The 27,319-nt window shown below is 51.5% G+C and overlaps 1 protein-coding gene across 1 annotated transcript in view; it reads left to right on the plus strand.

The window, feature by feature from the left end:
- TCERG1L (transcription elongation regulator 1 like) overlaps positions 1 to 27,319 on the plus strand; it is a 215,095-nt gene that overhangs the window by 124,663 nt on the left and 63,113 nt on the right. The window contains exons 8-9 of the mRNA XM_007452015.1: positions 16,072 to 16,163; positions 19,787 to 19,875. Of these exons, the coding sequence (XP_007452077.1) occupies positions 16,072 to 16,163; positions 19,787 to 19,875 (181 nt within the window). The remainder of the gene's footprint in view (positions 1 to 16,071; positions 16,164 to 19,786; positions 19,876 to 27,319) is intronic.

Consider the following 27,319-nt stretch of genomic DNA (forward strand, 5'->3'; position numbering starts at 1 on the left):
GTGTAGGTACATGGCTCTTACCTTATGGAGTTTATCTTCCAGGAGAGATGCATTGACCAATAATTTCAGTAACGAGGTAAGAAAAGGACAGAGCACAGGGCAGAGCAAGGATGCTCTGCTCAACGTGGAAAGTCATAGACAGCGTCGGAGAGGATGAGCCCTGAGGCTCCCTTTGCAGGACATCATTGCAGACACAGCAGGGACATGAAACTGCACCCTGTGCTTATTCTGGGGAGGGGTTCAGAGCAGCAGGAGTCCTAGAGAACAAGATTGACAAGTCCTAGGACAAGGAAAGAATGGATTGGATTCTGTCCTGTGGAGGAAGGGGTGCCACTGAAGGGCATGGGAGGTCCAAGGTCAGATTTACAACAGAAGGGCTGATTTCTGGACCAATGATTCTGATTCTAGTTGACAAAGAGCTGACCCAGGTGGTAACCAGCCCCACAGAACTGGGGAAGGGTAAACCTAAGATAAGAACCTTCATTTGAGTATTTCCAAAACAAAGGGTCTCTTTTTACCAGGTGCTTCATGGTAAGTGTAGGATTGACTGTTTTCAATTTTTAATACCTTTAAAAGAGCTAGTCATTAAAAATGCAAGTCCCTTAGAAAACTTCTCCTGTGCTCTCAGCCAGTGCAAGCCCTGTCTTGGGCGGCACCGAGCAGAATAGACAGGACATGGATGCAGTGGATCTCCTCGACCCCATCATTCCATGCACCTGCACTTGTCATAAAAATACGTTTGTGTGGGGGAGTGGGCTGGCTTCTTGATGGCCTCAACAGAGGAATCATTCTCCCAGGTGATGGGTTGTTTACTCTGACATCGAAACAAATCGGATTATACAGCAGCCATGACAAACCAACTTGTGGGCACTGCACTTTTTTTTCTCCCATAGCGCACAGACCTGCAGTCCCCAGCCTGTATTTTTGTTAAAGGTTATGTTTACCTTAAACTAATTAAAGCCATTTATATCAAATGACTGAAACAACTTCCATTTTGAAAATAAAGAAAATAACTGAAAGATGTTGGCTGCCCCCCAAAAAAAGTCTGAGTTAATTTCATCAACTGACATAGAACTGCGTTATTAATTTTATTACATCTAAATGTGAAAATAAATCAGCTCGGCCAGGCCTGCAGGTTCATATAGATTAGTCTGCAGAAAGTCAGAGCTGCCTCAGTATGAGCTCTTTGGAGAATAACCAGCCTACAAATGCTAAAACAAGGGGTACATAAATCCATGGCTACCACATCAAGTATGCAGGGAATCTGCATAGCTCTTTCCAAATCACCTTTTGCTTTAGCCATGCAGAGTTTTAAGAAACATAAGGACACTTTTGTGCATTGGGCATACATCCTTGTAAGTATCTGTTCATTTAAATTGCACCAGTGGGTTAGGTTAGGATGAATTTATCACATATCATGATTTATATCTAAGAAAAAATTTTTAAACAGGGTCGTTTTTGTCTCCATACAAATTTATGATCCTTTTAATGTGTTGTTGGATTCTGTTTGCTAGTATTTGGTTGAGGATTTTTGCATCTATATTCATCAGTGATATTGGTCTGTAGTTTCCTTTGTTTGTAGTATCTTTGTCTGGTTTTGGTATCAGGGTGATGGGGGCCTCATAGAATGAGGTTGGGAGTGTTCCTTCTTCTGCAAGTTTTTGGAAGAGTTTGAGAAGGAGGGGTGTTAGCTCTTCTCTAAATGTTTGAGAGAATTCACCTGTGAAGCCATCTGGCCTGGACTTTTGTTCGTTGGAAGATTTTTAATCAAAGTTTCAATTTCATTACTTGTGATTGGTCTGTTCATATTTTCTATTTCTTCCTGGTTCAGTCTTAGAAGGTGATGCCTTTCTAAGAATTTGTCCATTTCTTCCAGGCTGTCCATTTTATTGGCATAGAGTTGCTTGTAGTAGTCTCTTAGGATGTTTTGTATTTCTGCGGTGTCTGTTGTAACTTCTGCTTTTTCATTTCTAATTTTATTGATTTGAGTCCTCTCCCTCTTTTTCTTGATGAGTCTGGCTAAAGGTTTATCAATTTTGTTTATCTTCCCAAAGAACCAGCTTTTAGTTTTATTGATCTTTGCTATTGTTTTCTTTGTTTCTATTTCTGCTCTGATGTTTATGATTTCTTTCCTTCTACTAAATTTGAATTCTGTTTGTTCTTCTTTCTCTAGCTCCTTTAGGTGTAAGGTTAGCTTGTTTATTTGAGATGTTTGTTGTTTCTTGAGGTAGCATTGTATTGCTATAAACATCCCTCTTAGAACTGCTTTTGCTGCATCTCATAGGTTTTGGATTATCGTGTTTTCAATGTCATTTGTCTCTAGGTATTTTCTGATTTCCTCTGATTTCTTCAGTGATCTCTTGGTCATTTAGCAACGTATTGTTTAGCCTCCATGTGTTTGTGTTTTTTACGTTTTTTGCCCTGTAATTGATTTCTAATCTCATAGCGTTGTGGTCAGAAAAGTTGCTTGATACTATTTCAATTTTCTTAAATTTACTGAGGCTTGATTTGTGACCCAGGATGTGATCTATCTGGAGAATGTCCCCTGCGCACTTGAGAAGAAAGTGTAATCTGCTGTTTTTGGATGGAATGTCCTATAAATATCAATTAAATCTATCTAGTCTATTGTGTCATTTAAAGCTTGTGTTTCCTTATTAATTTTCTGTCTGGATGGTTGTCCATTGGTGTAAGTGAGGTGTTAAAGTCCCCCACTATTATTGTGTTACTGTTGACTTCCTCTTTTATAGCTGTTAGCAGTTGCCTTATGTATTGAGGTGCTCCTATGTTGGGTGCATATATATTTATAATTGTTATATCTTCTTCTTGGATTGATGCCTTGATCATTATGTAGTGTCCTTCCTTGTCTCTTGTAACATTCTTTATTTTAAAGCCTATTTTATCTGATATGAGTATTGCTAATCCAGCTTTCTCTTGATTTCCATTTGCATGGAATATCTTTTTCCATCCCCTCAGTTTTGGTCTGTATGTGTCCCTAGGCTTGAAGTGGGTCTCTTGTAGACAGCATACATATATGGGTCTTGTTTTAGTATCCATTCACCGAGCCTGTGTCTTTTGATTGGAGCCTTTAATCCATTCATGTTTAAGGTAATTATCGATATGCATGTTCCTATTACCATTTTCTTAATTGTTATGGGCTTGTTTTTGTAGGTCCTTTTCTTCTCTTGTGTTTCGAACTTAGAGAAGTTCCCTTAGCATTTGTTGTAGAGCTGGTTTGGTGGTGCTGAATTCTCTTAGCTTTTGCTTGTCTGTAAAGCTTTTGATTTCTCCATCAAGTCTGAATGAGATCCTTGCTGGGTAGAGTAATCTTCGTTGTAGGTTCTTCCCTTTCATGACTTTAAATATGTCATGTCACTCCCTTCTGGCTTGTAGAGTTTCTGCTGAGAAATCAGCTGTTAACCTTATGGGAGTTCCCTTGTATGTTATTTGTCATTTTTTCCCTTGTTGCTTTCAGTAATTTTTCTTTGTCTTTAATTTTTGTGAATTTGATTACTATGTGTCTTGGTGTGTTTCTCCTTGGATTTATCCTGCTTGGGTCTCTCTGTACTTCCTGGACTTGGGTGGCTATTTCCTTTCCCATGTTAAGGAATTTTTCATCTCTAGTCTCCTCAAGTATTCTCTTGGGTCCTTTCTCTCTCGTCTCCTTCTGGGACCCCTATCATGTGAATGTTGTTGTGTTTAATGTTGTCCCAGATGTCTCTTAGGCTGTCTTCATTTCTTTTCATTCTTTTATTCTTTTTTCTTTATTCTGTTCCATGGCAGTGAATTCCACCATTCTGTCTTTCAGGTCACTTATCCGTTCTTCTGCCTCAGTTATTCGGCTATTGATTCCTTCCAGTGTATTTTTGATTTCAGTTATTGTATTGTTCATCTCTGTTTGTTTGTTCATTCTTTAATTCTTCTAGGTCTTTGTTAAACATTTCTTGCATCTTCTCAATCTTTGCCTCCATTCTTTTTCCGAGGTCCTGGATCATCTTCACTGTCATTATTCTGAATTCTTTTTCTGGAAGGTTGCCTGTCTCCACTTCATTTAGTTGTTTTTCTGGGGTTTTATCTTGTTCCTTCATCTGGTACAAAGTATTCTGCCTTCTCATCTTGTCTGTCTTTCTGTGAATGTGGTTTTCGTTCCATAGGCTGCAGGACTGTAGTTCTTCTTGCTTCTGCTGTCTGCCCTCTGGTGGATGAGTCTATCTAAGAGGATTGTGCAAGCTTCCTGATGGGAGGGACTGGTGGTGGGTCCACCAGAATGGTTTTGACTTCTGTGTTCTGATTTGCAGCTACATCTTAACATGAGCGATGATGCTTTGGAGCAATAAATGGTCTTTCCTATAGTATTTGCAAAGGGCTGACAAGTTTCCCTTAAAATTTTCATGATAGAATAGTTGCTACTACCATTTTTTTGAAGATCTGGCCAGAAGAACAAGCTGTATTTTGCATGGAAGATAACTGGACCTGGGGCTGAGTTTACACATGTGGGGAGCAGGGACGCAGGGAGCCCCTCTGCTCCTGACTCACAGGGCCCCTCCTGGGTCTCCATCCAGGCTGGGGTCCTCTCTGCCTGCTCAATGGCAGGCAGACCCTGTGCAGTAGACGAGGCTAGTTTAGGATGATTTTGCCCCAATTATTGCTAGGATCCCATTGCATGAGCACCCACCTTGGCAGACATTGTGCTCAGCACTGTAGTATACTCAGTATCTCTGTCCACAGCCAGAATCTTCATGTGGTATTGCTATGGAATGAATGTTCCTGCCCCCCGCTCAAATTCATATGTTGAAGCCGTAACCCTCAATGTGATAGGATTTGGATGTGGAACCTTTGGGAAGTCATTAGGTTTAGATGAGGTCATGTGGGTGAGGCCCTTATGATGGGATTGGTGCCCTTATAAGAGAGACACAGAGCAGTCTGTCTCTCTGTCATAAGAAAACTCTTGGAGAAGGTGGAATCTGTAGAGGAAGAGATCTCTCACCAAAACCCCACAGTGCCAGCACCCTGATCTTGGACTTCCAGCCTCCAGAAGAGTCTGGAGAAATAAATGTCTGTTGTTTAAGCCACCTCATCTATGGTATTTTGTTATAGCAGCCTGAGCTGACTAAGGTATTATTTTTCCTGTTCTGTTGGAAAAGTTGAAACTCAAAGGAGGTGAGAGATTGCCCCCATACTTCAGGCCTAAAATAAGTGGCTAAGCTGGGTTTAGACTCCAGGCCTGCCTGATTCCGAGCCCCAGTCTCTGTGCTGAGCCCAACACCAGTCTGGTACCCCAGGATGCAGTGGCTGCTGTGCCAAACTCCCTGGTCCTTGAGCTTCCCAAACCAGGTGAAGGGAGAGTGTTGTCCCTAACTGAACCCCACTGAAGCTCCCTCCTCCCACACCAGGGACCCATTGCTGGGGGAGGGCCCAGCCCCAGCAGGAGAACCAGAGGGCATGTCCCAGCCACACAGACCCAGGAGATTCCTCAGACTCAGGACGGCTTCTTCAGTTCCATGGTGGGCAGTGTGTTGAGGGGAGGCTGTGCCCACCCTGTCCTGAGCCCTAAGGTTCCCCAAGATGAGAATCCCCTCCAATGGCTACATCAAACCCAAGGGCCCAGCCACACACCTCCTCTTCATGGGGCTGGGCATTGCTAATAATAGAACACGCTCAGTGATCATAATTCCCATTCCAGCAACAGGGGTTTCACAGATCTCCCTTTTCTATTACAATTGCTTTAATATTGAATTTTTTTTACGTAAATGTTCCTATTTGATAAAATTTAATGATGTAATTTAGAATATGAAAATATTTAATCATGCGTCTCTCTTCCATATATAACTAAAGGTTATATAAAAATGTACTTTGAGGACGTTTTAAAATCTGAGGCCATGAATACTTATGCCAAGGTAACTAATGTGTTAAATGCGATATCTGAACTCTAAGACTGTAACACTTAATTTTAGCATCGTCAAAAGGCTCCTAAGACTGCTACAGGCCTCTCTTGAGATTCCTTTTCTATGAAATAATAGTAACAGTAGCTAGTAGCCTTGAAAAAATCTTCAGTGTGAAAATAAAATTTAATTATTTTGTTACATGTATAAAGCACTCTATAATATACTATGTATAATGTAGTATGTATAACATTATTTTTATTGACAATTTCATATGCCATTGTCCTCGTACTTTTAGCTTTCACTGCTCCTTGTCATATCCACATGGTGGGGGGGAGGGGGGATGGCTGCTCTCTCGCTGGCCTGAGTGGCCTTATCTCCCCACTGGGCCCTGCCTTCTGTCACCTGCCCTGGCACCTGTGGTCCGAGTCCCATCTCGGATGTGGGTCTCAGCTCTGGGGCTTGCTATTCCTTGTCTCCATAAGTTGTTCCTGCCCCCTCGTCCCAACCCCTAACCATCTTTGGACCCTTCCTCCACCTGTAGATTCACCTGCCAGCTCCAGAGGGACCTGTCCTGTCCTCTCTCAGATGCCTCTGGCCGCAGGGTTGGTTGGTCCTGAGGCCTGCAGCTCACCTGGTTTCACGTGCCTTCCTTTTTTTTTCTTTTTTTTTTTTTAAACATCTTTATTGGAGTATAAGTGCTTTACATTGTTGTGTTAGTTTCTGCTGTATAACAAAGTGAATCAGCTATACGTACACATATATCCCCATATCCCCTCCCTCTTGCGTCTCCCTCCCACCCTCCCTATCCCACCCCTCTAGGTGGTCACAAAGCACCGAGCTGACCTCCCTGTGCTATGCGGCTGCTTCCCACTAGCTATCTATTTTGGTAGTGTCTATATGTCCACGCCACTCTCTCACTTCGTCCCAGCTATCCCACCCTCTAGGTGGTCACAAAGCACCGAGCTGACCTCCCTGTGCTATGCGGCTGCTTCCCACTAGCTATCTATTTTGGTAGTGTCTATATGTCCACGCCACTCTCTCACTTCGTCCCAGCTTACCCTTCCCCCTCCTCATGTCCTCAAGTCCTCACGTGCCTTTCTTTTGCCTCTACCCACCTTGTACCTCATGCCACCTTAGAGCAGGGCCACACCTGCCACATGTTTTGACCAAAAAATGAAGAAACTGTCGTGAGCCTTTTGGAGCACTGCTGTCACCAGGTGCAGAAATGAGAATGTGGTGACTACTGAACCTACTGGCAGTCACCCCTCTGCGGTCAGATCAGAAGTGGCTTCTGGGGAATCAGGGTACGTGGGCCCCCTCTCATGGAAGGACCCGCCCTGATCAGCGGTGTGACAAAACCATCGCTGTGTGTGCACTGTTTCCGTCACTGTGACGTGCCAGTGCAGGTTCTGTTCGTCTGCTGTAGATCAGAAATTAGTAACCTTTCCATTAACCTCAAAACCCAAATCAAATAAAAATCTGTGATCCTTGCTTTAATGACCTCGGATTTGAAGAAATTGCTGGAAGCCCCCGTCTCCCAGCCCTCCATGGTGGTCTTACTGGTGGTTGGGCTGTGCCTGAACTTCCCAGGTTCCTGGGCCTAGGCTGGCTCGGCCTCCCGGCTGCTGTGAGGTTGACACCCAGGGGAACCCGGGGGACCCAGTGGCCTGTGGGGCGGGACAGGCTGAGCTCTTCACATCCCAGTGCTTTAAACAGACACCTCTGCTTAGTGCATTCTCGAATAGAGAAGAAGAAAGTTTAAAAATTAACTTAAATGATACCAATTTGATGTTTCTGTATTTTTAACTGGAGCCAGTCCTGCCCTTAGGGCACAGCGTGGGCTGTCACCAGGACCCAGGAAAGGAAACAGAGAGGTTCTCCCCTGGGGCTGCTCACGGGTGTAGCTCCCACCCAGGTGGCCTGGGGACCCCCCCGTCCACTCTGTGACGGAGCCCCGTTCACCCTTCCCACCGCAGGGAGGGAAGGGGGTGTGTGTTGCCAGGTGCCCACAGGTCCCCCAGGGAGGGATGTTTGCCTGGTGTCCCCACGAGAGAGAATCATAGGCCCCCCTCGGTGGGGACCATACAGGAGCGTGTCCCCAAGGGACCAAAACCAGCGTCAAGGATCATGTCGAGTTATTAAATGCTTGAGTCCAATGAAGGAGTTAACACTTCTCTCTTGGAGTTGCTGTGTTTTCTCATTAAACAATTAACCTGGGCTCTTTGGGGGGTACAGTGGGGTCCACCTGTCTCCTGGTTCTGTTCTTTAATGTGATGAAAGAGAGAGCCAGCAGGTGTGGAAACTGGACAGTCAACCTGGCAGCATTTACACTGAGGCAGATGCTGGGTCCTGAGGGATCTGGAGACACCTGGGAGGTGGGGCGGGAGGAGGCCGCCCCATGTCGTGTGCTTCCCCCGGAGCCCCAGCGTTGGGGAGACCTCACGTCTGGGGGATGGGGGAGAGTCTCCACGACCAGGTTCTACATTAAGGCCAGTGCCCGCAAGAGCTGGGGGTCCTGTTCCCTGAGGCTGGAGGAGCCCCGCCTGTCGAGTGAGACCCTGGAATCATGCTCAGCCCCGAGGGGCTTCCTTCAGGCCTTTTGAGGAGCTCTCAGCAGTCGTGAGATGCTCATCGTCACATTTGTCAAAGCTCAGCTGACGGAACGAGAGACGTTCAAACTGCAAAGCATGTCATCCTTGTCCAAAACGACTACAAGGACCTCAGCCAGTGGGCTTTCTCATTTCTTGCACCAGCCCACGAGAATCTCACCACTAAGCTCCTAGGAGCATCACTCTGGGCATTGTCTTGTTTTAAATTCATTATCCTATTAAAACAGGTAACCTTGGGGTGCAGAGGCTGGACGGAGCTTCCTCAGGCCGCCCTCCCGAGGAGACTTCGGCTACGAGGCAGAGTTCTCAGGGGCCCAGGGATGGGCCGAGGTCTGCACCTGCCTGGCGGGGAGGCGTCCGGCTCTGCCATTTTGACCACACTAGGTCAGAACCTCCCTCCCCTGCCACTTCAGTCCCCTGTGGAAGCCGCGATTTGTTAAAGCTCTGAGAGGGACGTGAGGGAGCTTGAAAAAGCCTCAGGACAAAGAGAAGGAAGAGACTTAATAACTGTCCAGGAAGGTAGAGGCCACTTAGGTAAAAAATGGCAACATGCAGGCCCTGTTACTAGGGAGAAAAGGACTACAGCAGAGGGGCTTGGCGGCTGGACGGCTACAGTCTGGGAGTACAAGTGTCATTAAAGACGAAAAGAAACCGTAGTCTGGATCTAGAATGGTCAGACGTCGGTGGAGACGGGAGATATGGGGGGAGCATACAGGGGGCATTGTGGGGAGTCCTGTCCTGGGAGCCCGCCCGCCAGCCTTTCACCTGCCCACCAGCTGACGTTTGTCCCATGCCTGCTGCTCAGTGCCAGCCCCCGGAGGTGGCTGTTAGCTGTGGCCACGGGAGGCTTGCTGGAGGCGGGGGCATAGCACACACTCCGCCCATCACGTGCCTGCAGGCGTGAGCGCCCAAGCAAGAGGAGGTGACAGAGCGCCCTCGGAGTCAGAAGAGGGGAAATGACTCACCTTAGGACAATTTCCAAAGATGCTGTCCGTGTTTTGAAAGCAATGCATAGTATATATAGCTCTTATAACAAAGACAACTTATTTTTGATGTCAGCTGTAGAAAATGTCATCACACTTTCTGCACACATAGGTCAGCTTTTTTTCCATTCTCTTCTGACATGGGTGGACCAGAGAGTAACCTAACTAAGCAGTGGATTTCTGTATAATGCATTTAACTTCGGCGATGGCTGAAAAATCGTCAAAATAGTAGTCTTTTCTGTGTGTGTGTATGTCTGTCTGTCTGCGTGTAAGCATGTGCCTGTGTGTGTTGGGGGTGCACCCTTGCCTCTCAGGTGGATGGGCACCTGAGCCCCTGGTTAAGTGCCAGCTCAAGTCCTCAGGGTAACCGCCGTGACAAGCCCAGCCGTGACTCTTGGGACACCCACTTTGGTGGAAGAAACACGGCCAGGTGTGTGCTCTCTGGCATCCCCAGGGCGAGGTGGAGTGATGGGTGGATGTTTCCCCTCTTTCAGCAGCTGTAATTCCTGTGCTGCCTTGAAAGGTGGGCGTTGCTGACATAACTCAGCCTGGGACTGTGAAATGGATTTATGCTTTTTGGAAAAGATTGAATGCTGCACTTTTGCAACATGCTGTACCTGAACCAGAGAGAAGTTTTTAAATGATGGTTTGCCGTCTACAGGAATCCCCCTCTTCCTCTCGCGCCCCCTCCAGCCTTCACCTCCATCTCTCCATCCAGCCTCTCCTCTTTTCCTGGTCCAAGTTGGCTCACCATACATCTGACGAAGTGCACAGAATATTCTAAATTTCTCTTCTTACAGAAATTGTCTCATTTAATGCGTCTCTTTTGCCTCTGATATCCCTGTTTGGGGATGATAATGAAAACTTTGAGCATGTGTTTGAAATTGCACAGGACTCACATGCAGCTTGTGCATCCATTCATCCATTCATCCACTGAACACATGTTTACTGAGGTCAGGAGTGTGGACTAGGCAGCCAACCCTCTTGCGCATCCCCTGGGTACACACCGTCCCTGGGTGCCAGCTTCCTCTGGGCCTGCTCCTGCGGGGCTACGGTGCCCAGGTGCCTTGGGAGTAGCTCTCTGGGCTGGCACAGCACTGGAGCCAGTTTCCCTCCCAGACCCTGGCATTCCTCTGCTCCGGGAGACCCACGTCCAGGTGAGGCAGTCACTGTCCGTGTCTCCTGATGAAAACAGGGCAGGAGTGCTCTGACCATCAGCGTTCAACAGCTCGCCGTGCTGCGGGCAGGTTTCCTGCATCTCTGTTCTACTGTGGCTCTCTGTCATCTAATGTGGCCTGCCTTCACGAGAGGACCGGGGCGCTTCAGGCTGTAGGACAGTCTGCTGAGGATGGCCCATCATCTCCGCCACCCTTCTGTGCAACAGTGACATCAGACCCTTGTTAAGTCAGTCAGGCCAGCAGCAGGATATGGAAGCCCTGGCCTGAGATCCTGGCTGGGCCCGAGGAGATGGAGACAAGCCACGTGTGGTGTGGTCACTTTGCAGGAGTGGGAAACAGTCAGGTTACAGGGGTGGAACCATGTTACAAGGGTGGAGCCACGTGGCAGTGCTATGATCCTTTCTTGTGGAGGAAGCCAAGTTCAAGGCCTCTAATGTGAGTGTTTAAAATAAAACCCTTTGTTCCTGCAAAGGGAAGCCCAGGGTGTTACAAACCGGTAGAAAATGAATTCTCTCTGCAGCTTGTCAACTCTGGGAAATCACTGCCTATGCGAAATGTAGGAGGGCTCACAAATGATTTGCCATTTGCCTGAAAATGATATTCAGTTACAGTGGAGGCTAGAAGGCCTTGTCTAGTTTTCTTAGGTGTGAAATGAGGTGATTGTTTCTACTTTGCTTAAGCATCGCAGAAATTATTTTAAGGCAGCACTTACAGGAGACGGTATTCAAGATTAAAATACCATTCATTATTCTCCTTAAGACATTTCTTTAAGTGGGTGATACGCTACTGGTTCTTGGTGGTGAGAACATTCATATATGGAAGTGGGGTCACTAGATCGTGGCAGACACAGAAAATGGGACCCCAACACTCCAGGATTGCCCCTAACACCCCATATCCTACACGGGCTTCTCCAGGACTGGAGTGGGCGGGTCACTGGAGAGAAACCTCTGTTTCTGAGCACACAGTCCCCGGCAGGGACCCGTCTGTTCACTTCCAGCCTTTGCAGGCGGAGGCCTGTGCGCACGTGGGGTTTAGTGGTGTGGACTGGCTTTGTCAACCTTCGCATCGTGGCCCGTGGTCTGCAATGACCAGGGAACTCAAGTCATCCTGCTGTCCCCCCAGCCTCACGGGCTCCCCCGGGAGGTCACAATCAGGGTCGTGTGGTGCAGACCACCTGTGGATCAGGGGTCCCCTTGGTCTAAGAGGAGATTCCCCACTAATTCCAAATTCGTCAGAAGCCACTGCTGGTTTTCAGCATATAAAAGGTTGACTGTCTCTTCTGCTCACTTCCTTGGGGTTAATCCATTTCCTTCTTCCCCAGCAGGAAACCAGAAGATTATTCTGACCCTCCAGGTTCACTGCTTATATCTTCTATTTGGGGGGAATATACCCCAAGCAGTTCCAGATGTCCTGTTGACTTTCAGAATCCCAGAATTGGAAGAAGCTTAGGAGATCGGTCCATTTTATGGATGAGGAAACTCAGACCAAGGGAGGGCAAAATGTATTGGATTAAAATGAGATTGAATTTCAGAGTCACCTTTTGAATTAAAAGATGCGGACATGTTTTCATATCTTTTTGACAAGTTCGACAACTTTGACTCGTCTGCAGTGGTTCTTTATGGTAATAATTAAGAAAAGCAACTTTTAAATGTTTAAAACAATCCTCGTGCTTCATTCAATATAGTTCTGGGTGTATAGTAATTGTCCCATTACCATTGTATATGAGCCATCTTTGGTCTGAGGCCCGATACCAGATAACTTGGAGTCTTCACGTCCTCGGGACTCTAAGGGAACAGGTGGCTTAGACTGGGGACTAATGACCAAGAGGTGACATGCTGGGAAGCTGACATGGACCCCTGACCTCAGATTAGGACACAGCAAGCCCACCTCGCTCTTCTTTTAGGGAAGCGAGCTAGACGTTTCCACAGCTAAGTCTCGCCTATGAGGAGCATGGCTTTTCTGTCCCCTTTGTTCCACGGGACAAGTTTTGCCGGCTGTTCACCTTCTGAGGGCTGTTGTGTATCCCCTCCCGTCACCCTTGCCAACTCCTGCAGCATTCTGAGGGAAGGTGCTGTCTAACTGCTCACTCCGCTTCCCCCCACTTCTCCCCACAAACAGCCAGGGTTGTGCTGGATTCTGTACAAGCAGCAAATACGTGTTGTCAGTGGATTGTGTGGCAGTTTTCACACAGGCCCCCTTTCTTCTTCCAGGCTTCCATGCGACCTTTCTGGGCCTCCTTGTCGCTCAGCCCTGCCAGCAGGAAAAGCAGACTGTCTGAGAGCCCTTCCCCTCCCAGGGCTGGGCTTGATCAATAGACCAACCGCCCCCAAAGATCTGGCCACCCTGCGCCCCTCACAGGGTGGAGGGCGTCACGCGCGCTAAGCGCCTCAGCGCCAGGTCTTCAGACCTGTCGATTCTCCTTCACAAACTAGTTCCCTGACTCCCAAGGGGGCGTCGATGGCAGCGTCATCGGGGTTCGTGGAGAGGCCCAAAGCACAGGGTGGCTAAGCACGCCAGAGTGGGCCCCGGAGTGGCCCTCGGGGAGACGTAGCATCAGCTCTTCCAGGACGAACGTGGAGACCCAGGCTGTTACGAGAGGGATCTGGGTGCCCCAGCTCAGCCGAGCAGCAAGGCTGCGTGAGCCACGGCTCTGAGACAGGGCGGCCCTTAAGGGAGCCGCGCAGGGCGAGGCTCAACGTCTGTCACAGGCGCTCTGGGGGGCGCGTGTGCCGTGATGATCGGGGCCGTCTTTGCAAAGAAGCCGTCACAGCGAGCAGCGCCGTGCATGTAGCCCAGATGCCAGATTTGAAGAGCTAAGTTTTACAAAGATCAAGTGTCTGCAATAAAGGAAAAAAAAATTAATATATTTTCTCCGAATAATGCGGGAATACACGTAAGCAAGGCTACTCTCATTGAGAATTGCGTTATGACGAGCACACAGGCCCTTGCGGTCAGTTTCCTCACACTTGCTTTACAACGTGTAGTATTCGCATGAGGTGAGAAGATCCTCACATTTCCAGTGACGCCCGATTGCTTTGTTTTCTGTGCGGAGCCTCCGCATTGGCACACGGCCCCTCCCACCGGGCACGGCCCCGTGCGGACTGGGAAGGAGCCCAGACTGTGTGCTCAGGTGGTGGAAAGCTGCTCATTTCTACTCACAGCTCAGGTCTCGGCCCAGCAATTCGAAAGTAGAGCCCAGGGTCATAACCCAGACCCTTCCACTTCGTTGCAAGTTCAAGCTTTTCTCCCCTTTCCTTGGGCCTTGCCGGGAGGCGAGGTGGGAGCGGGGAGAGTTCACCTTCCTTTTTGTTCTCTGGCCTCCTTCACAGAGCAGGGGTCGAGGGTCCCAGGTGCTGCGGGCAGCTCTGGGGAGGGTCTGAAGCCTTGGTCTCCTGGGCAAGGCAGTGTCCCTGTGTCCCCCGCCTCTCTTTCTCACAAGAGCTGCTCTGGTGGCCTCTTCAGACACCACCCTCCGTGGCTCTCTCCTCAGTGCCCCCCACCCCAGCGCAGACCCTTGCGCTTTTCTGGCCGATGTAGACCTCTTGCTAAGGCTGCCCACACCCAGGCATCCTTGCAAAGCCCCTCTGCCCACCTTGCGCACCAGCCTCCCACCCTGTTCCTCAGCTGCAGCGGCGGGAAGGGCTGGGTTCCAGGACTGCCCGCAGATGCCCCCTGGCAAACCCCCGTTCCCGTCTGGCATGGAGTTGGTGGCTGGTGGGATCAGGGCCTGAGCTGAAGCCCATACGGGGGTCCCTGGCTCTAGACCTCGTGACATGCCGGGCTCTAAAGGATGAGTGGGGACAGGGTATCAGAGAATCTACTGTTGACTCAGTGGAACCACCCGCATTCCTCGAGGCTGGGGTGTGGTTTGTTGACTGAGGTTTGCTTTATAGTCCCTTCCCCGAGGCCGATGGTGAAATGGCCCTATAAGTGGTGTTGCCAGGCCCGAGGCGAGCCTCTGGGTGGTGGTCACAGCTGCCCGGGAGCCCAGCGGTAGGCACTTACCGCCCCCGTGTGAAGGGGATGTGCGTTCCAGGCTCCAGACGCACGCGGTTTGGAGATGTGAGGGCAGCTGGAAGCCGCAAGGTCTGGGGCCCATGCTTGGTCTGTTTGCCACCAGCCTGAGTTAAGGTCCCTTTAACAGCCAGGACCAGCCAGCTGGCCCCTGGGGAGAGCCTGCAGGCCAGGCCACTCTTCAGAGTGACAGCAAGCCTGGCTGTGGTCATAACAACCACTGTCCATCCATCCATGTCCGTGACAGGTGGAGGTGGGGCCTCAGGGCTGGCTCCTGCGTGCTTCTGCCTCGTCCAGACGCAGCACCTCTGTGGGGACTGGACTTTTGGTCCAAGTCCAGAGTTGGCCCCGGGGCACTGCTGCATCTCTTAGGTACAGTTGTTAGTGCTCCCTCACCCAGGCTCTGGGGCGGCTGCCCTGCAGCCTGGACCTGGCTCTGCAGCCACTAGGGTGCCAGGTACCGATGCCCACCATGGCACCATGGCTGGGCCCCACGTGGGAGCCAACCCCAAGCATGCACACATACACGTACACACACGTACGTTCGTGAGAACACACAGACACGCACACACACACAGAGCGGTGCTTATTGTTCTTTCCTCCCTTCCAGTGGGAAGGAGAGACGCTGGGACCTTCTCAACTGTGTTGCACAGACAGGAGCTCCAGGCCAAGAAATCCCTTCCAGACCCTTCCAGGGTCTCCTCGGTGAAGTTATCTATTTGTGAGGCTGGTGTGTTTAGGTGGCTTGGTGTTTCTAGTAATCCTTGCTCCTAACACCGTGGTTAATCTTGCTGTCCGTCACTGCCCGCAGACGTCTGAGGCTACGCAACGTCTTTGAATAAGATGAAGCCTGAGTCTGTTTTCATATCTGGAGTCAGGTTGTTGCCACGTTCCCCTCCCTCCCTCCTCCCAGACAGTCACTGTCTGCACAGTCAAAGCACTGTGCAGGCCACCCATGGGGGCCAGAGTCCACTTTAGTGATGGGCAAACAACGGTAACGGGAAGTCTGGCCAGCATGGACCCCCAGCCCCTGTTGGGACAGGGCTCAGGATGGCCCATCACGGCCGCTGGTTGTTGAAGCCTACGGAAGCCTGGCTCTGCTGCCCACGTTGGCCCCCTTGTCAGGGAGACCTGAGTCCCGTCCATTGTGACCCACGTGGCCTGGTCCACGATGCGTGCATGGCCAAGTGCTCCGTGGACAGTGCTGTGCAGGCTCAGATGGGGTTGCCAGGAGCTCACCATGAAGTCGCAGTGGAGGCGTGGCCAGCACCAGTCGGCACAGCTTCCCGTGGGATGCGCCGTGTGCACCACCACTCTGAATTCCCCAAGCCACTGTCTGTCCTTGTTCAGTTTTACAAACTGACAGGACAAACGGATGCTAACGACGGTTGTTTTGGCCCCGCAGATAAAAGCAGAGAGCACAGCCGGGCGCCCTGCCCGCCGGTCCTGATGCTGCACGGGGAGACGAAGAGCCCGGCGGGAGACAGACCAGCCAAGGTCAGTGGGCTGCGAAGATGTGAAACCCCGGGCTGGGGGCTGCGGGGCCCGCACGACCTTCGCCCGTTTTCCCACCTGGCTCTCGGCAGTGGTGCTTTGCGGTCCCCTGTGTGGAACAGGGCCGGATCCAGCAGGACAGCTCCAGAGCCCTGAGGAAGGGAAGGGGCATCCAGGAGCCGGGCAGAAGCAGCCTGGCCTTCCCTTCCTGGTCTGGGTCCAGAGCTCGCTGGCCAGCACTGCTCAGAGGAGTAGTAACCCTGGCTTTCTGGGTCCACTGCCCTCACATCTCAGCAGGCACGGGCACGCGGGCAGCCAGGCCATGCAGTTGGACACCCCTCAGGCAAGGCTGCGGTCTGCGTTTGGTTTCACTGTTGTAGGAAAACCAGTGCATGTTTGTGTTTTCTGAACGCATTAGTCTCAGGTCCTTCCCTTTGCTCGTTTACCAGATGGCATTTTATAGACTGTGAACCCATTGGGTGCATTTCTCTTCCCACGACTAACCCAAGAAATCAGCGTTCATTGCTGCTTTTGAAAGTCACAAATGGCGCTTAACTTGCTCTGATCTGTCAGAAACCCTGCTGGCCTCTGGTCTGATCTGTCAGATACGCTGCTGGCCTCTGGTCTGCCCCAGTGTCATGTGAACATTCTCTCTTCCTTTGCTGTTACCAGGTGTGTCTCTGCCTCAGCCTGTTAACGTCCCCGTTCCCGCTGGTTGTCCTGCCAGTTCCCCGTTAGTGACGTCCCTGGGCACAGTCACCTGTGGGCCACGCCTTCCTCCCCATCGTTAGTGCCGATGCTAAATGGTATAAATGGGTCACGAATGTTAGTGCAAATTAAACTGTTGCTCCCTGATGTAGGATTTCTCTATAAGAGATTAACATCCGTGTCAGAATTACATGTTTATTAAACAGATCGTCTTTCTTCTGTTTTAGCTACTTTCTTTATATCTGGGCTCTGTGCCTCTAATTCACTTTTATTACTTCAGTGTGGAAGGGGAGTTTTATGCCATGATTAGCCTTTTTTTTTTTTTTTTTTTTTGCTGTGTGCGGGCCTCTCACCGTTGTGGCCTCTCCCGTTGCGGAGCACAGGCTCCGGACGCGCAGGCTCAGCGGCCACGGCTCACGGGCCCAGCCGCTTCGTGGCATGTGGGAATCTTCCCGGACCGGGGCACGAACCCGTGTCCCCTGCATCGGCAGGCGGACTCCCAACCACTGCGCCACCAGGGAAGCCCATGATTAGCCATTTTTTTCACCAACAGGAAATCATAACCAGCGTGCATCTCAAGAAGACGACCTTGGTAATTAGTGAGAATTACCAAGAGAACCCCAGCTTTGCCAAATTGAAATGTTAGTCCCCATCAGAAATCACGTCCCACCGTATTTACCTGAATAATTAGTGGGGAAATCTACTACTCAGAGGCCCCTCGTTGGGTTTCATTCTTCAGTTAGCTTCATAATGAAAATCTCTCCTCCTTTTTCTAATTGGATTAGTAATGTAAACTCTGGTCTTCATATACACATATATTTCTAACACAACTGTTTCTGAATACTCCCAGTTGTGTTGTTTTCTCACAGGAAACAAAGACATTTTCTACCACCTCAAAATTCTACAAAAAGATCATTCTTCAACTTATGAACTTAGGGATAATTACGTAAATTACAAATCATTTAGTCAGTGTAATTGTACGTCACAATGAATGAAGGGCCGCAGGAAGACCCCAGTAAGAGACCAGGATGGACATGCATGAAAGAGATCACCCCTCATGTCATGGATCTTACCTGTCCAACCTTTAACTGACGCAGTTAAAGGGACATGGTCCTTGCGCAGAGGCCGCGCTGGACCTGGTCCAGATGAGGTCTTCATCCCGGCCCTTCCCATCCATCCTCTGCCTGGCTCTGCCGGCACTGGCCGTTCTCTCCTGATGTCGCGGGCTCGACTCCTGACTGAACAGGAGGCAGGTTCACTCCGTTGCCTGTGGTTTTGACGGAGTTTACGTGACTTGTTTGGGGGGTTTTCCTACTCTTATAGACCCTTGGTGATCTTTTAACTTTATATTTGAATTTTATGTTTCAGTGCTCTCATAACGTAGCACTTTCCTTGCTAACGATTCTGTTTCAAAGGAGGTTGGGACGGTGGGAATGAGTATCGGTCCCAGTGTGGCCCTCGGGGGCCCTGGAACAAGCCTGTGGACTTTTGGTGCAACTGCCCTGTCCTTGTGCAGCCGGCCTGGCGGCGGTGCCCACATGGGGCGTGGCAGCATTGGCACCCTTGACTTTGAATCATTCCCACAAATGGCTAACCGCCTCCTCACCTCATAACCGCCTCCTACCTCATAAAGCACTGACACTGATGATGGTAGAAACAGATCCTCAGATTTTAGGATGACATTTAATTTTTTTTTAAACCAACCTAGAGCTTTAATTGTTCCTGACATTCTCAACTCAGAACCTGGTTTTGCTGCTTTGAATAAAATGCACTAGTATTTTTAATCTCACCTGATTTTGTGAAAGAGAACACAGTCCTTATTATACTGTTCCAAATTTGAGATTAAAACCGTGGAAACAGCTGGTAGAAGAAAAAACAAGTGTTTCCTCACCACTAGAATTTACTGCGCTCACTGTGGTTTCATTTCTTTCTTATAGCTGTTCCAAAATTGAGATGGCACTGACTTTAAAAAACAAATTCCTCATGGTAATTTTTCAGTTCCACCTGTAGGAGTTGGGTTCTGTTTCCCTTTGTTTAAGAAAATCTGATACGTGTCGTACATCAGTGCAGCTAAATAAGTTAATCTGAATCTTGGATCCATGTTTATGTTGGCGTCATAATTGCCCATGTTTTCTAATCTCAAACAACTTTTGTTTCTCTCCAGATTCTGACCATAATGATCAAGTGTCCCAGCCATAGGTTGTTTTTTTTTTTTTTTAACTTTAGGGAATAATCTTCATTTTCTTCTGGGTGATGTCGAATTCAAACATTCTTTATTTTCTACCTGAAGACAGAGACAGAGTGATTTTCAAACCCAACTGTGCACCACAGTCACCTGCACAATGTAGAACACGCCCTGAACTCTGTCCTCACATGGATGCTCTAGAAGGAGGGGGTGGGGGGAGTCACTGCAAGGACACAGGCTTGTCACTTCCCCTGCCTTCAAGGGATGGGACGGCCCAGCCCAGCCGCACCTGGGACCCTCACTGCTCCAAGGTTCCCTGCCACTGAAGGCAGTGTTTGGCCGTAGAGTGACTCCAGCCCCTGGGTCAGCCCATCTCCAGAGACGAATCCAGTGGGAATTTCTGCCCCCAAGACACTAAGGCATCCGGAAGCAAACTCTCAGCCACCACCACCTGTGTCTGTTTCTACAAAAGCAGGCAGCTGAGCCAATTTGGGATAATTAGAGGGAAGCCTTAGTCTGAATCACTCAACACGGTCAGTGGTGCCATTAATGCTCAATTCTCATGTGACTGCCGGGTCCCATTAGCTGGCTCTACTGAGCAGGTCATTATCTAACAGCTACTGTGGGCAGGTCTGTCTGCAGGACACTTGTTATTCTTTACTCGGTTGCCTGTAATTGAAGAGGACTGTTTAAAATTTTTTTTAAACTTCTCTCCTTCTCTCTCTACTGAAAGGAGGCTCCATCGATCCTAGTGACAGGAGAAGACAGAGCGGCCAAAGGCACAAGACCCGTGGCCTCCACCCCGGTGCCCGGATCCCCCTGGTAAGATGCCCGGAGGCTGGGAGCGGTGGGAAGGAGCCCTGTCTGATCCAGCATTTGCTTGTTGTCACCAGAGAGAAATGCATACTCCATCGGTAATGCTGTTTTAAAAAATTAATTTGCAGCTCCTGGCAGGCAGCTCTCCACACTGTGGCCACCTTCTGCCGAAAAATAGCATTTAAGTGATAAGTTATCCTGCTCGAATATATTTGCAAATATGTATTCAAATAGTAATGTTGTTGCATATGCATCAGTGAAAGGCAGTGTCTGAAGAAACGGCAGCATGCCTTGAGCTTCAAAGGCCTTTCCCTCTACTCCAAGAAAAGCGTAACTGAATAGCTGTTAATTAAAGATGTGTCTGGCTCTCTGCAGCTCCCCTGTGAGGATTCCTGGTCTTTGAGTACGCCACACTCAAAGCGCCCTCCACGAGGGAGCCACTGGCTTTGGTTTTTTAAAATGTCTTTTTATAATGGAGTAATTTGGAAGCAGAAAAAAAGGTTATTATAGTAAAATTAGCTTTAAAACCTGAAGATTAGATTGCAGGATACAGTTGGGAGGAATAGCTAATTTAGAGAACAGAAGTAGGACCATTGGCATCGTTTAATGCACCATCAGGGCGGAAGCAGCAGCCGTCCGTGGTCCCCGGCTGTGGCCTTCGCCCTGCATGGTGTCCTGAGTGATGTCTGGCATCTGTCCTGCCCTGCAGCCCTGCCCTGGTCACCTGCTCACTGCGAGAACCTGTGCTCTTAACTGGACAGGCGGGGCACCCGCTCCTCTGGCCGGTCAATGGTCGGTGTCGCCGGCACCCGGGGGCCCCCCCCGCCCTCTGCCTTCTGCTGAAATGCTCGGCACCCTGGGGATGCCTCACGGGTCCGGGCTCCCTGTGCTAACACTTAGTGACACAGTGTTTCCAACGCCTACACAGTGTCCTGCAATTAATTCAGTTGGTTTCTGACACCACCTCCCGGGTTAGCCAAAACCCCGCAGGCTGAGGGCTCAGTCCCACCCCTCATCCCCTCCTTCAGACCCAGCTGGCTGCCGGCATCTCTGCCCAGCTGATTGCGAACTCAGGGCTTCCCACGACCTCCCTTCAGTTTGAGAATTTGCTAGAACGACGCACAGAACTTAGAAGAGTGATTTACTTATGATCGCGGTTTTATTATACGGACACAACACAGGAACAGCCAGGTGGAAGAGAGGCACAGGGCAAGGTGTGGGAGGGGTCTCGGAGCCCCCATTCCCTCTTGGGGGCATCACCCTCCCAGGGCACCAATGTGGTCACCACGTTCAGCCTCTCTGACCTGAAGGAGGTTTTATGGACGTCTCATTACTAGGCACGCCCTCTCCCCTCCTGGAGGGCGTGAGGTGAGGCCACAAACCAACCCTCTCGACTCGTAGCGGGTCCTTCCGGGCCCAGCCCCGTCCTCCAAGAGTCACCGCATGGGGCATGGGAGCAAACTCGAGTGTGCTCAGAGGGGGTCCTTATGAGTAAAAAAAGACGCTCAATCACTTAGCTAATTCCAAGGGCTTTAGCAGCTAGGTGCCAGGACCCGAATGGGGGACAAAACAAAATTAAACTATTTATTTCTTATGACGCCGCGAATGCTGCTTGGGGTCTTCTGTAACCAGACTCCTCACATGTGTTTCTAAGGCCAGCGCACTTTGCCACAAATCGTACTGGGGGTGAGGATAAATTCAGCGCAGGCGCGTGGCCCTGTTACTGTGTACACGATGCTGCCCTTGGGGATTATAATTGGGGAGAAGACATGACCTTGGGCCCTAGAAGCTTCTGACTGTGGAAGCTGTGGTGTCAGTTCCTCAATAATACTGTGTTATAGCACAGAGTGCTTCCTGGGATCCTGGAGTCGCACCGTCCTCGTCTGCCGCTGCCCCTCTGTGTGGGTCCTTTGCCTTGAATCATTAATCAGGCTTCCAGCCCGCGTGGCGGCCACAGAGGGAGCCATCCTCTCCTGACTCACAGGCTGTCACACTGCACGAGGAAGTCGTGCCAAAGGGCAGGCGTGTCCAGGCCGCGGTCTGGACTTTCAGACAAGGCCATGGTGCGCTTTCTGAGTGGGAATTTGGCCCGCCGGCCGGACCTGGGCATCTTTCCCACCTCTGCTCCCCTATTTCCCTGCCTTCATGACTCAGTCCCACCCGAGCGAGGCTGCCCGGCCTCACTGAGCAGCCCGGGGTAAAGGGTGCCAGTGTGTAAAAAACCCCACACCTGGGAGGCTGGGTCTGTGCATCCCCTGAAAAGTGGAAGAGGGACCCGGACCTCGCAGGGAGCAGCGGGGCATAGGGGCAGCACCAGACCGGCTTCTACTGCAGCCTCCCTCCCTCCCGACTGGGGGAGGCCGTGTGCAGCTTGGTCTGACGCGCCCTTAACCTTGGTGTTGCACCCACGGAAGCCTTGGTGAGGACACACCCTGCGTGACCGCCATCTGCCTCTGGGAAGACCTCTTCTGCCCTGGGGGCTGCACCTGTTGCACCCAGTGAGCTCGGGTCACCCACCACGACCCCGTCCAGGGAACGGGCTAGTCGTCAGCCTGTGCCTGGGGTCAGCCAGGTCCTCAGGAGACGAAGGATAGAGAGACCTCCTGGAGCCGCGGGAGGCCAGAGCGCTGCCTCCTCCACCTGTCGTCCCTGCCGGCCATCGCAGGCCAGGAAGCTTGAGTTCGCCCATGTGTGTAAGGAAGCCCTCGCCCAGACCGAGAACGTGCCAGGGACCCGCTGCCTTTAACTCTCTGGTAAGCAGGGATTCACAGTGGGGCATCCACGCGACAATGCGCTGAGGAGACTGGGGGAGGTGACTGGGTCTGTAAGAGTCAGTGAGTCCAGGGATCCCGGCGGGTCCCCAGGCGCTGTCAGAGGCTGCGGTGACCAGAGGAGGGGGCAGGGCCGCGGGGGGTGCTCGGCCGCCTCCCCGAGTGGGTCTCCACCTCTCACGGCCGAGCGCCCGGAGTGCCTCTCTGTGTCCGAAGTCACTGTGTTCTTCCCTTGCTGGTGCGTCCTCTCCATGGAGGTCCCCAGCCGGTCAAGCTCCGGGCCCGCTCCCGCCGAGCCGACCCCCATCTTGCCCTCTTAGGCTGGCAGGGAAGCCAGCGCTCAAACTTCCCTGCAGCTGGTCTCTGCAGCGGGTCCCCGGCACGTTCCCTGCCTGGTTGAGGGCAACGGCTGGTTCATGTAACAGCAGAGGAGGAAACACTGTGACTGTCCCTGAAGACCGATTCTCCCGGACACCCTGTGGCCCTCGGTCGAGATGGAGCCGCCCGGAAGGTGTTTGTTTCGTGAAGATGGCCTGGGGTCCTGGATGACGTTCTGATGTGAGAACAAGCCTCCTGCGGGGGTCGCTCTCTCCGCAGGGCTGCCTGATGCTTCTGTGCTGTCTCCACCACTTGAAAATGGGGCCATAAGTTCATGGTCAATGACTGAGGGCTGGCAGGCAGCATCTTTCAGGAGCTACACAAAGAAATTAAAGCAAGTGGGGTCTTCAGGGGCACAGGTGGATCCCCTCCTCCAGGCAGCTCCCACGCCGCCAGGGTCTTGCGGCCCTTCCAGACTCCTGTGTCCCAGGCTGGGAGCTGAGGACCCGCGGGTGCTTCCCCTGCACACACGAGGCGTTCCTGTGACTGGTCACGGCCCTCATCTCCAGCCAGCAGGTTGTCGGGTCACTAAACGCACATTGGTGTCAGTGGGCGCGGCAGCCGGAGGCGCCCGAGCTGGAGACCAGGCTTAGAGGGTGAACAACAACACACCGCTGTGCCCTGTGCTCTCAAGACCCCCCTGAACCTTGACCTCACCTCGGACACAGGTTGTGTGGTCCACCCGCATGGAGTGGTTCTGCAGCACACCAGCTGGGTGTCCCACAGGTCAACCCATCTGACACTGTCAGACCCCACGTTCAGGGCTCAGACCCACAAGACTCTCTACCCCCTCTTCAGATGCCGAGTGAAAGTCCAGGCTGTCACCGGTGCTTCTGACCGACCGGCTCTAAATCAAGGTTCGAAGCACCTCCTTCTGTGTTCAGTTAATTTGCTAGAGCGACTCACAGAGCTCAGGAAGACCGTCTACTTACTAGGTCATCGGTTGTTATAAAAGGGTACAACTGGGGAACAGCCAGATGGACGAGATGCACAGGGTGAGGTATGAGGAAGGGGCTCAGAGCTTCCATGGCCCCTCCAGGCATCACACTCCCCAAATCTCACATGTTCCCCAACCTAGAAGCTCTCCAGTCCTTGTGGGGTTTTATGGGGGCTTCATCCCATAGGCACGATTGATTAAATCATTGGTTAGTGGTGACTGACTCAACCTCCAGCCCCTCTCCCCTTCCCAGAAGTTGGGGAGGGGACAGAAATTTCCCGCCTTCTAATCACAGGCTTGGTCCCCTGGTCACCAGCCCCCTTCCTTAGGGACCTTCCCAGGGTCCCTCACTGACATGAACTCGGACCTGGAGGAAGGAGCTTGGGATATGAGTAAGAAGACACTCCTTCCACCTCAACCCCTCCTCCCTCCTCACTTGGGAAGAGTTTAGGAGCTCTGTGCAGAAACCGGGATGGGGACCAGATATACATGTCTGGGCATAAATCACGATATCCCAGGAGGGAAAGTGGGAGCAAGGTTTCTACTCTCTCTTCCTCGAATCTTCGTATCTGCGGGCCCCAGTGTGCCTCACCCAACCTGCCCCGTGAAGCCGGGGCTGCTCAGTCCTTCCAGGTCAGCCCTTTCCCAGGGACAAAGGTGGGCTGAATGAGGAAAGGAACAGACAGCAAAGGACACAGAGGTGCTGCCTTTTCAGTTCAGAGACCTCAGCCCTGGGGATTGACCCAGTGAATGTCCTGCAGATGGGACACTCCTCCTGGGACAGGGCACTTGGGGGCAAGCAACAGGTGCAGAGAGGGACCTAGTGTGTCTCTGTCAGGGGTGCCAAGGCATGTACCCCTCTCCCCACTGGGCTGAGATGGACGCTTGGAGAGAGAAGCAAAGATGACTTGCATCTTGCAGAACCCATAAACATCTGGATTTGCAATGTGAAAGTGAGTGCAGGGATCCTTTTGTATGACAAACCAGCAATCCCCGTTTCCATGTGCTAAAATCCAGATCTTCATGTAATAGGGCTGCTAAGTATGGATGCTTTGTACCGGACCTAACTAACTCTGGTGCACTAATTATGTCCTCTGGGATCTGCGGACAGATAAAGAGAAGAGGGAATATGGCAAAACCATCCAGAAATTTTACAGCAGTGATTAGAGCAGAGGAACGTATACATATTACTTAAAATGTGCATAAAACGATACATAAAATTAATTTTGCATGTCACAGCTGGCTTGGTCTAGTTGAGACCAACCGTAACAAGTGGATAAGCAGATTTCTCTTGGGGAATCATGTTTATTTACCTGGCCACCAGCTCTTTGCTTCAGTCCCACACGTGTCCCTACGGCACAGGAACTGGGTTTTTTGTAGCCTAGATGTGAACATGTGCCGTGCTAATTGTTGCCACTCCTCTATCTCCCAGGTAATAATCCCTTATTAAGTCCCTAATTAGCTCCTCTCTTCCCTCGCTGGAGAGGCTCAGGGGTGGTGAAAGTAGGAGGTTGTGAATGTTTCCTTCACTGTGGTCCTGGGCACTGGCTCTTCCCCGCGATGAAGGTGTGGTGTGGGCATCCGTGCACGCAGCCCCGGGCGCTTACAGAGTCAGTGCATCCCCGAGGCAGCAAAGGTACAACACAGACCCATCCAGCATTGGGGGAGAATTGGCCCAAGTCAATCCCCCAATGGAAAGCTTCTTTCTTAATAGCCAGGCTTGGAGCCAGAGGGGCAGGTACCCAGGAAACTGAGATGCTGAACTGTGTCCACCTGATAAAGAACACGTGGGGCCTCGCGTCAGGGGGACTTTTTGGCGCCCACGTTTCCCTGTGTCTGAGTGTATCCGATTCTTCGGGGAAGGGCACCTGGCCAGCTGAGCCGTCTGCCCTCAGCCCAGCGCCAGGTGGAGGTGGCATCTGTCAGCACCTGCCTCTGGGGCTGAAAGTTGAAACCCCGTTGCTCTTCACCCCACGACAGCACAGGACGGGGCCCGTTCCCCGCAGCCAGGGGCCGGGACACCTTCACTCACCTACTTCCAGCTGCTTCTTATTACCCAGGCCCTGCCCCTGCCGACCGGAACCTTCTCATGTCCGGCAGGCCCCCAGCTCCAGGACCTCAGGACGCCCCCCAGAGCCAGTGGGAGGACTGGGGTGTGCTGAGGCTGGTCTCTCACAGCCTTTGGGGGGTTGGCCCGGGGCTGCTCTCTCTGCGCCCATGGATGCATGACCACCTCCCTGCCTCTGCGTCCGAGGCTGCCGGCTCCTCAGTAATTCTCGCTGAAATACCCTGTCCCCTGTGGGATGGAGTCACATTTCCCACGTCGGCAGATCCTAGTTGACTGCACTTTCTCAGCAAGCGCATCACTCCCTGGGTCCTTCAGCTGCTGTAGCGATGGCGGTGCCGGGTTTGGTGGGACCAGGTCTCATCTTTGAAAACCCAGAGTGCAGGTCTTTAGGGAAGAGGGAGGTGGTGGGGGAGGGTGGCCCGTCCCAGACACCACCTGCTGCCTTGCTTTCGGAAGGTCTTCCTGAATACTTAGTCCTTCCTCACCTCTGGGGTCTGTCCTGAGTCGGGGTCCCCAGAAGCAGCACCCGGGACAGCGCTCTGGGTGCCTGTGAGTTACCAGTTACCTGAGGAGTGCTTTCCAGGGAGGGGGCAGTGGGGACGCAGGGCAGGAGGGGGCTGGGCTAAGCGAGGATGTGGTCTCAGCTGGAGGCCTGCCTGGGCTCGCTGGGGCTGGGTCGGGGGGGATCCAATCCATAGGCAGGGATCTTGTCCAGTTTGCCACAGCGTTGCCGTTCGACTTCCAGCCCCTGTGGGCCCATGAGCCGCCCAACGTCTAGTAAAGGCGGGACCCTCGTGTTTTGCCTGAATTTTCCCACAGCGGTGAGCATGTCAGAACAACACAAATCTCCATTCCAACCCCCGCCTATGCAGATGGTGGAACGAAGGCCACAGAGGGTGAGCATGGCTCTCAAGATCACCTGAAGGTCAAGGGCAGGTCTAGAGCTGGAGGGTGCGTCCACCGAAGAGGCGGGTCGTGGCCTTCCACCTGGCTGACCAGGCCAGCAGGGGCCAATGCTGTGGGCACAGTGGCTGGGGTCTGGGTCACTGCTGGAGGGATGCAGGCCCGGATGCTGGCACCCAGGACGGAGAGGGGCCGGAGGTGAAGCGCGCTGGGTAGTCTACCATAGACTCAGAGGTTTCCTCTCCACAAATCTGTCATCTCATTGCTCTGGAGGTCAGAATCCAACACGGACCCCACGGAGCTGAATCCAGGTGTGGGCAGGGCTGGTTCCCTCCGGAAGCTCCAGGCAAGGATCTGTTCCAGGCCTTCCCAGCTTCTAGAAGCATCGGCATT

The sequence above is a fragment of the Lipotes vexillifer genome, unplaced genomic scaffold (assembly GCF_000442215.2).
Source record: "Lipotes vexillifer unplaced genomic scaffold, Lipotes_vexillifer_v1.1 scaffold1117, whole genome shotgun sequence".
Classification (NCBI taxonomy): Eukaryota; Metazoa; Chordata; class Mammalia; order Artiodactyla; family Lipotidae; genus Lipotes; species Lipotes vexillifer.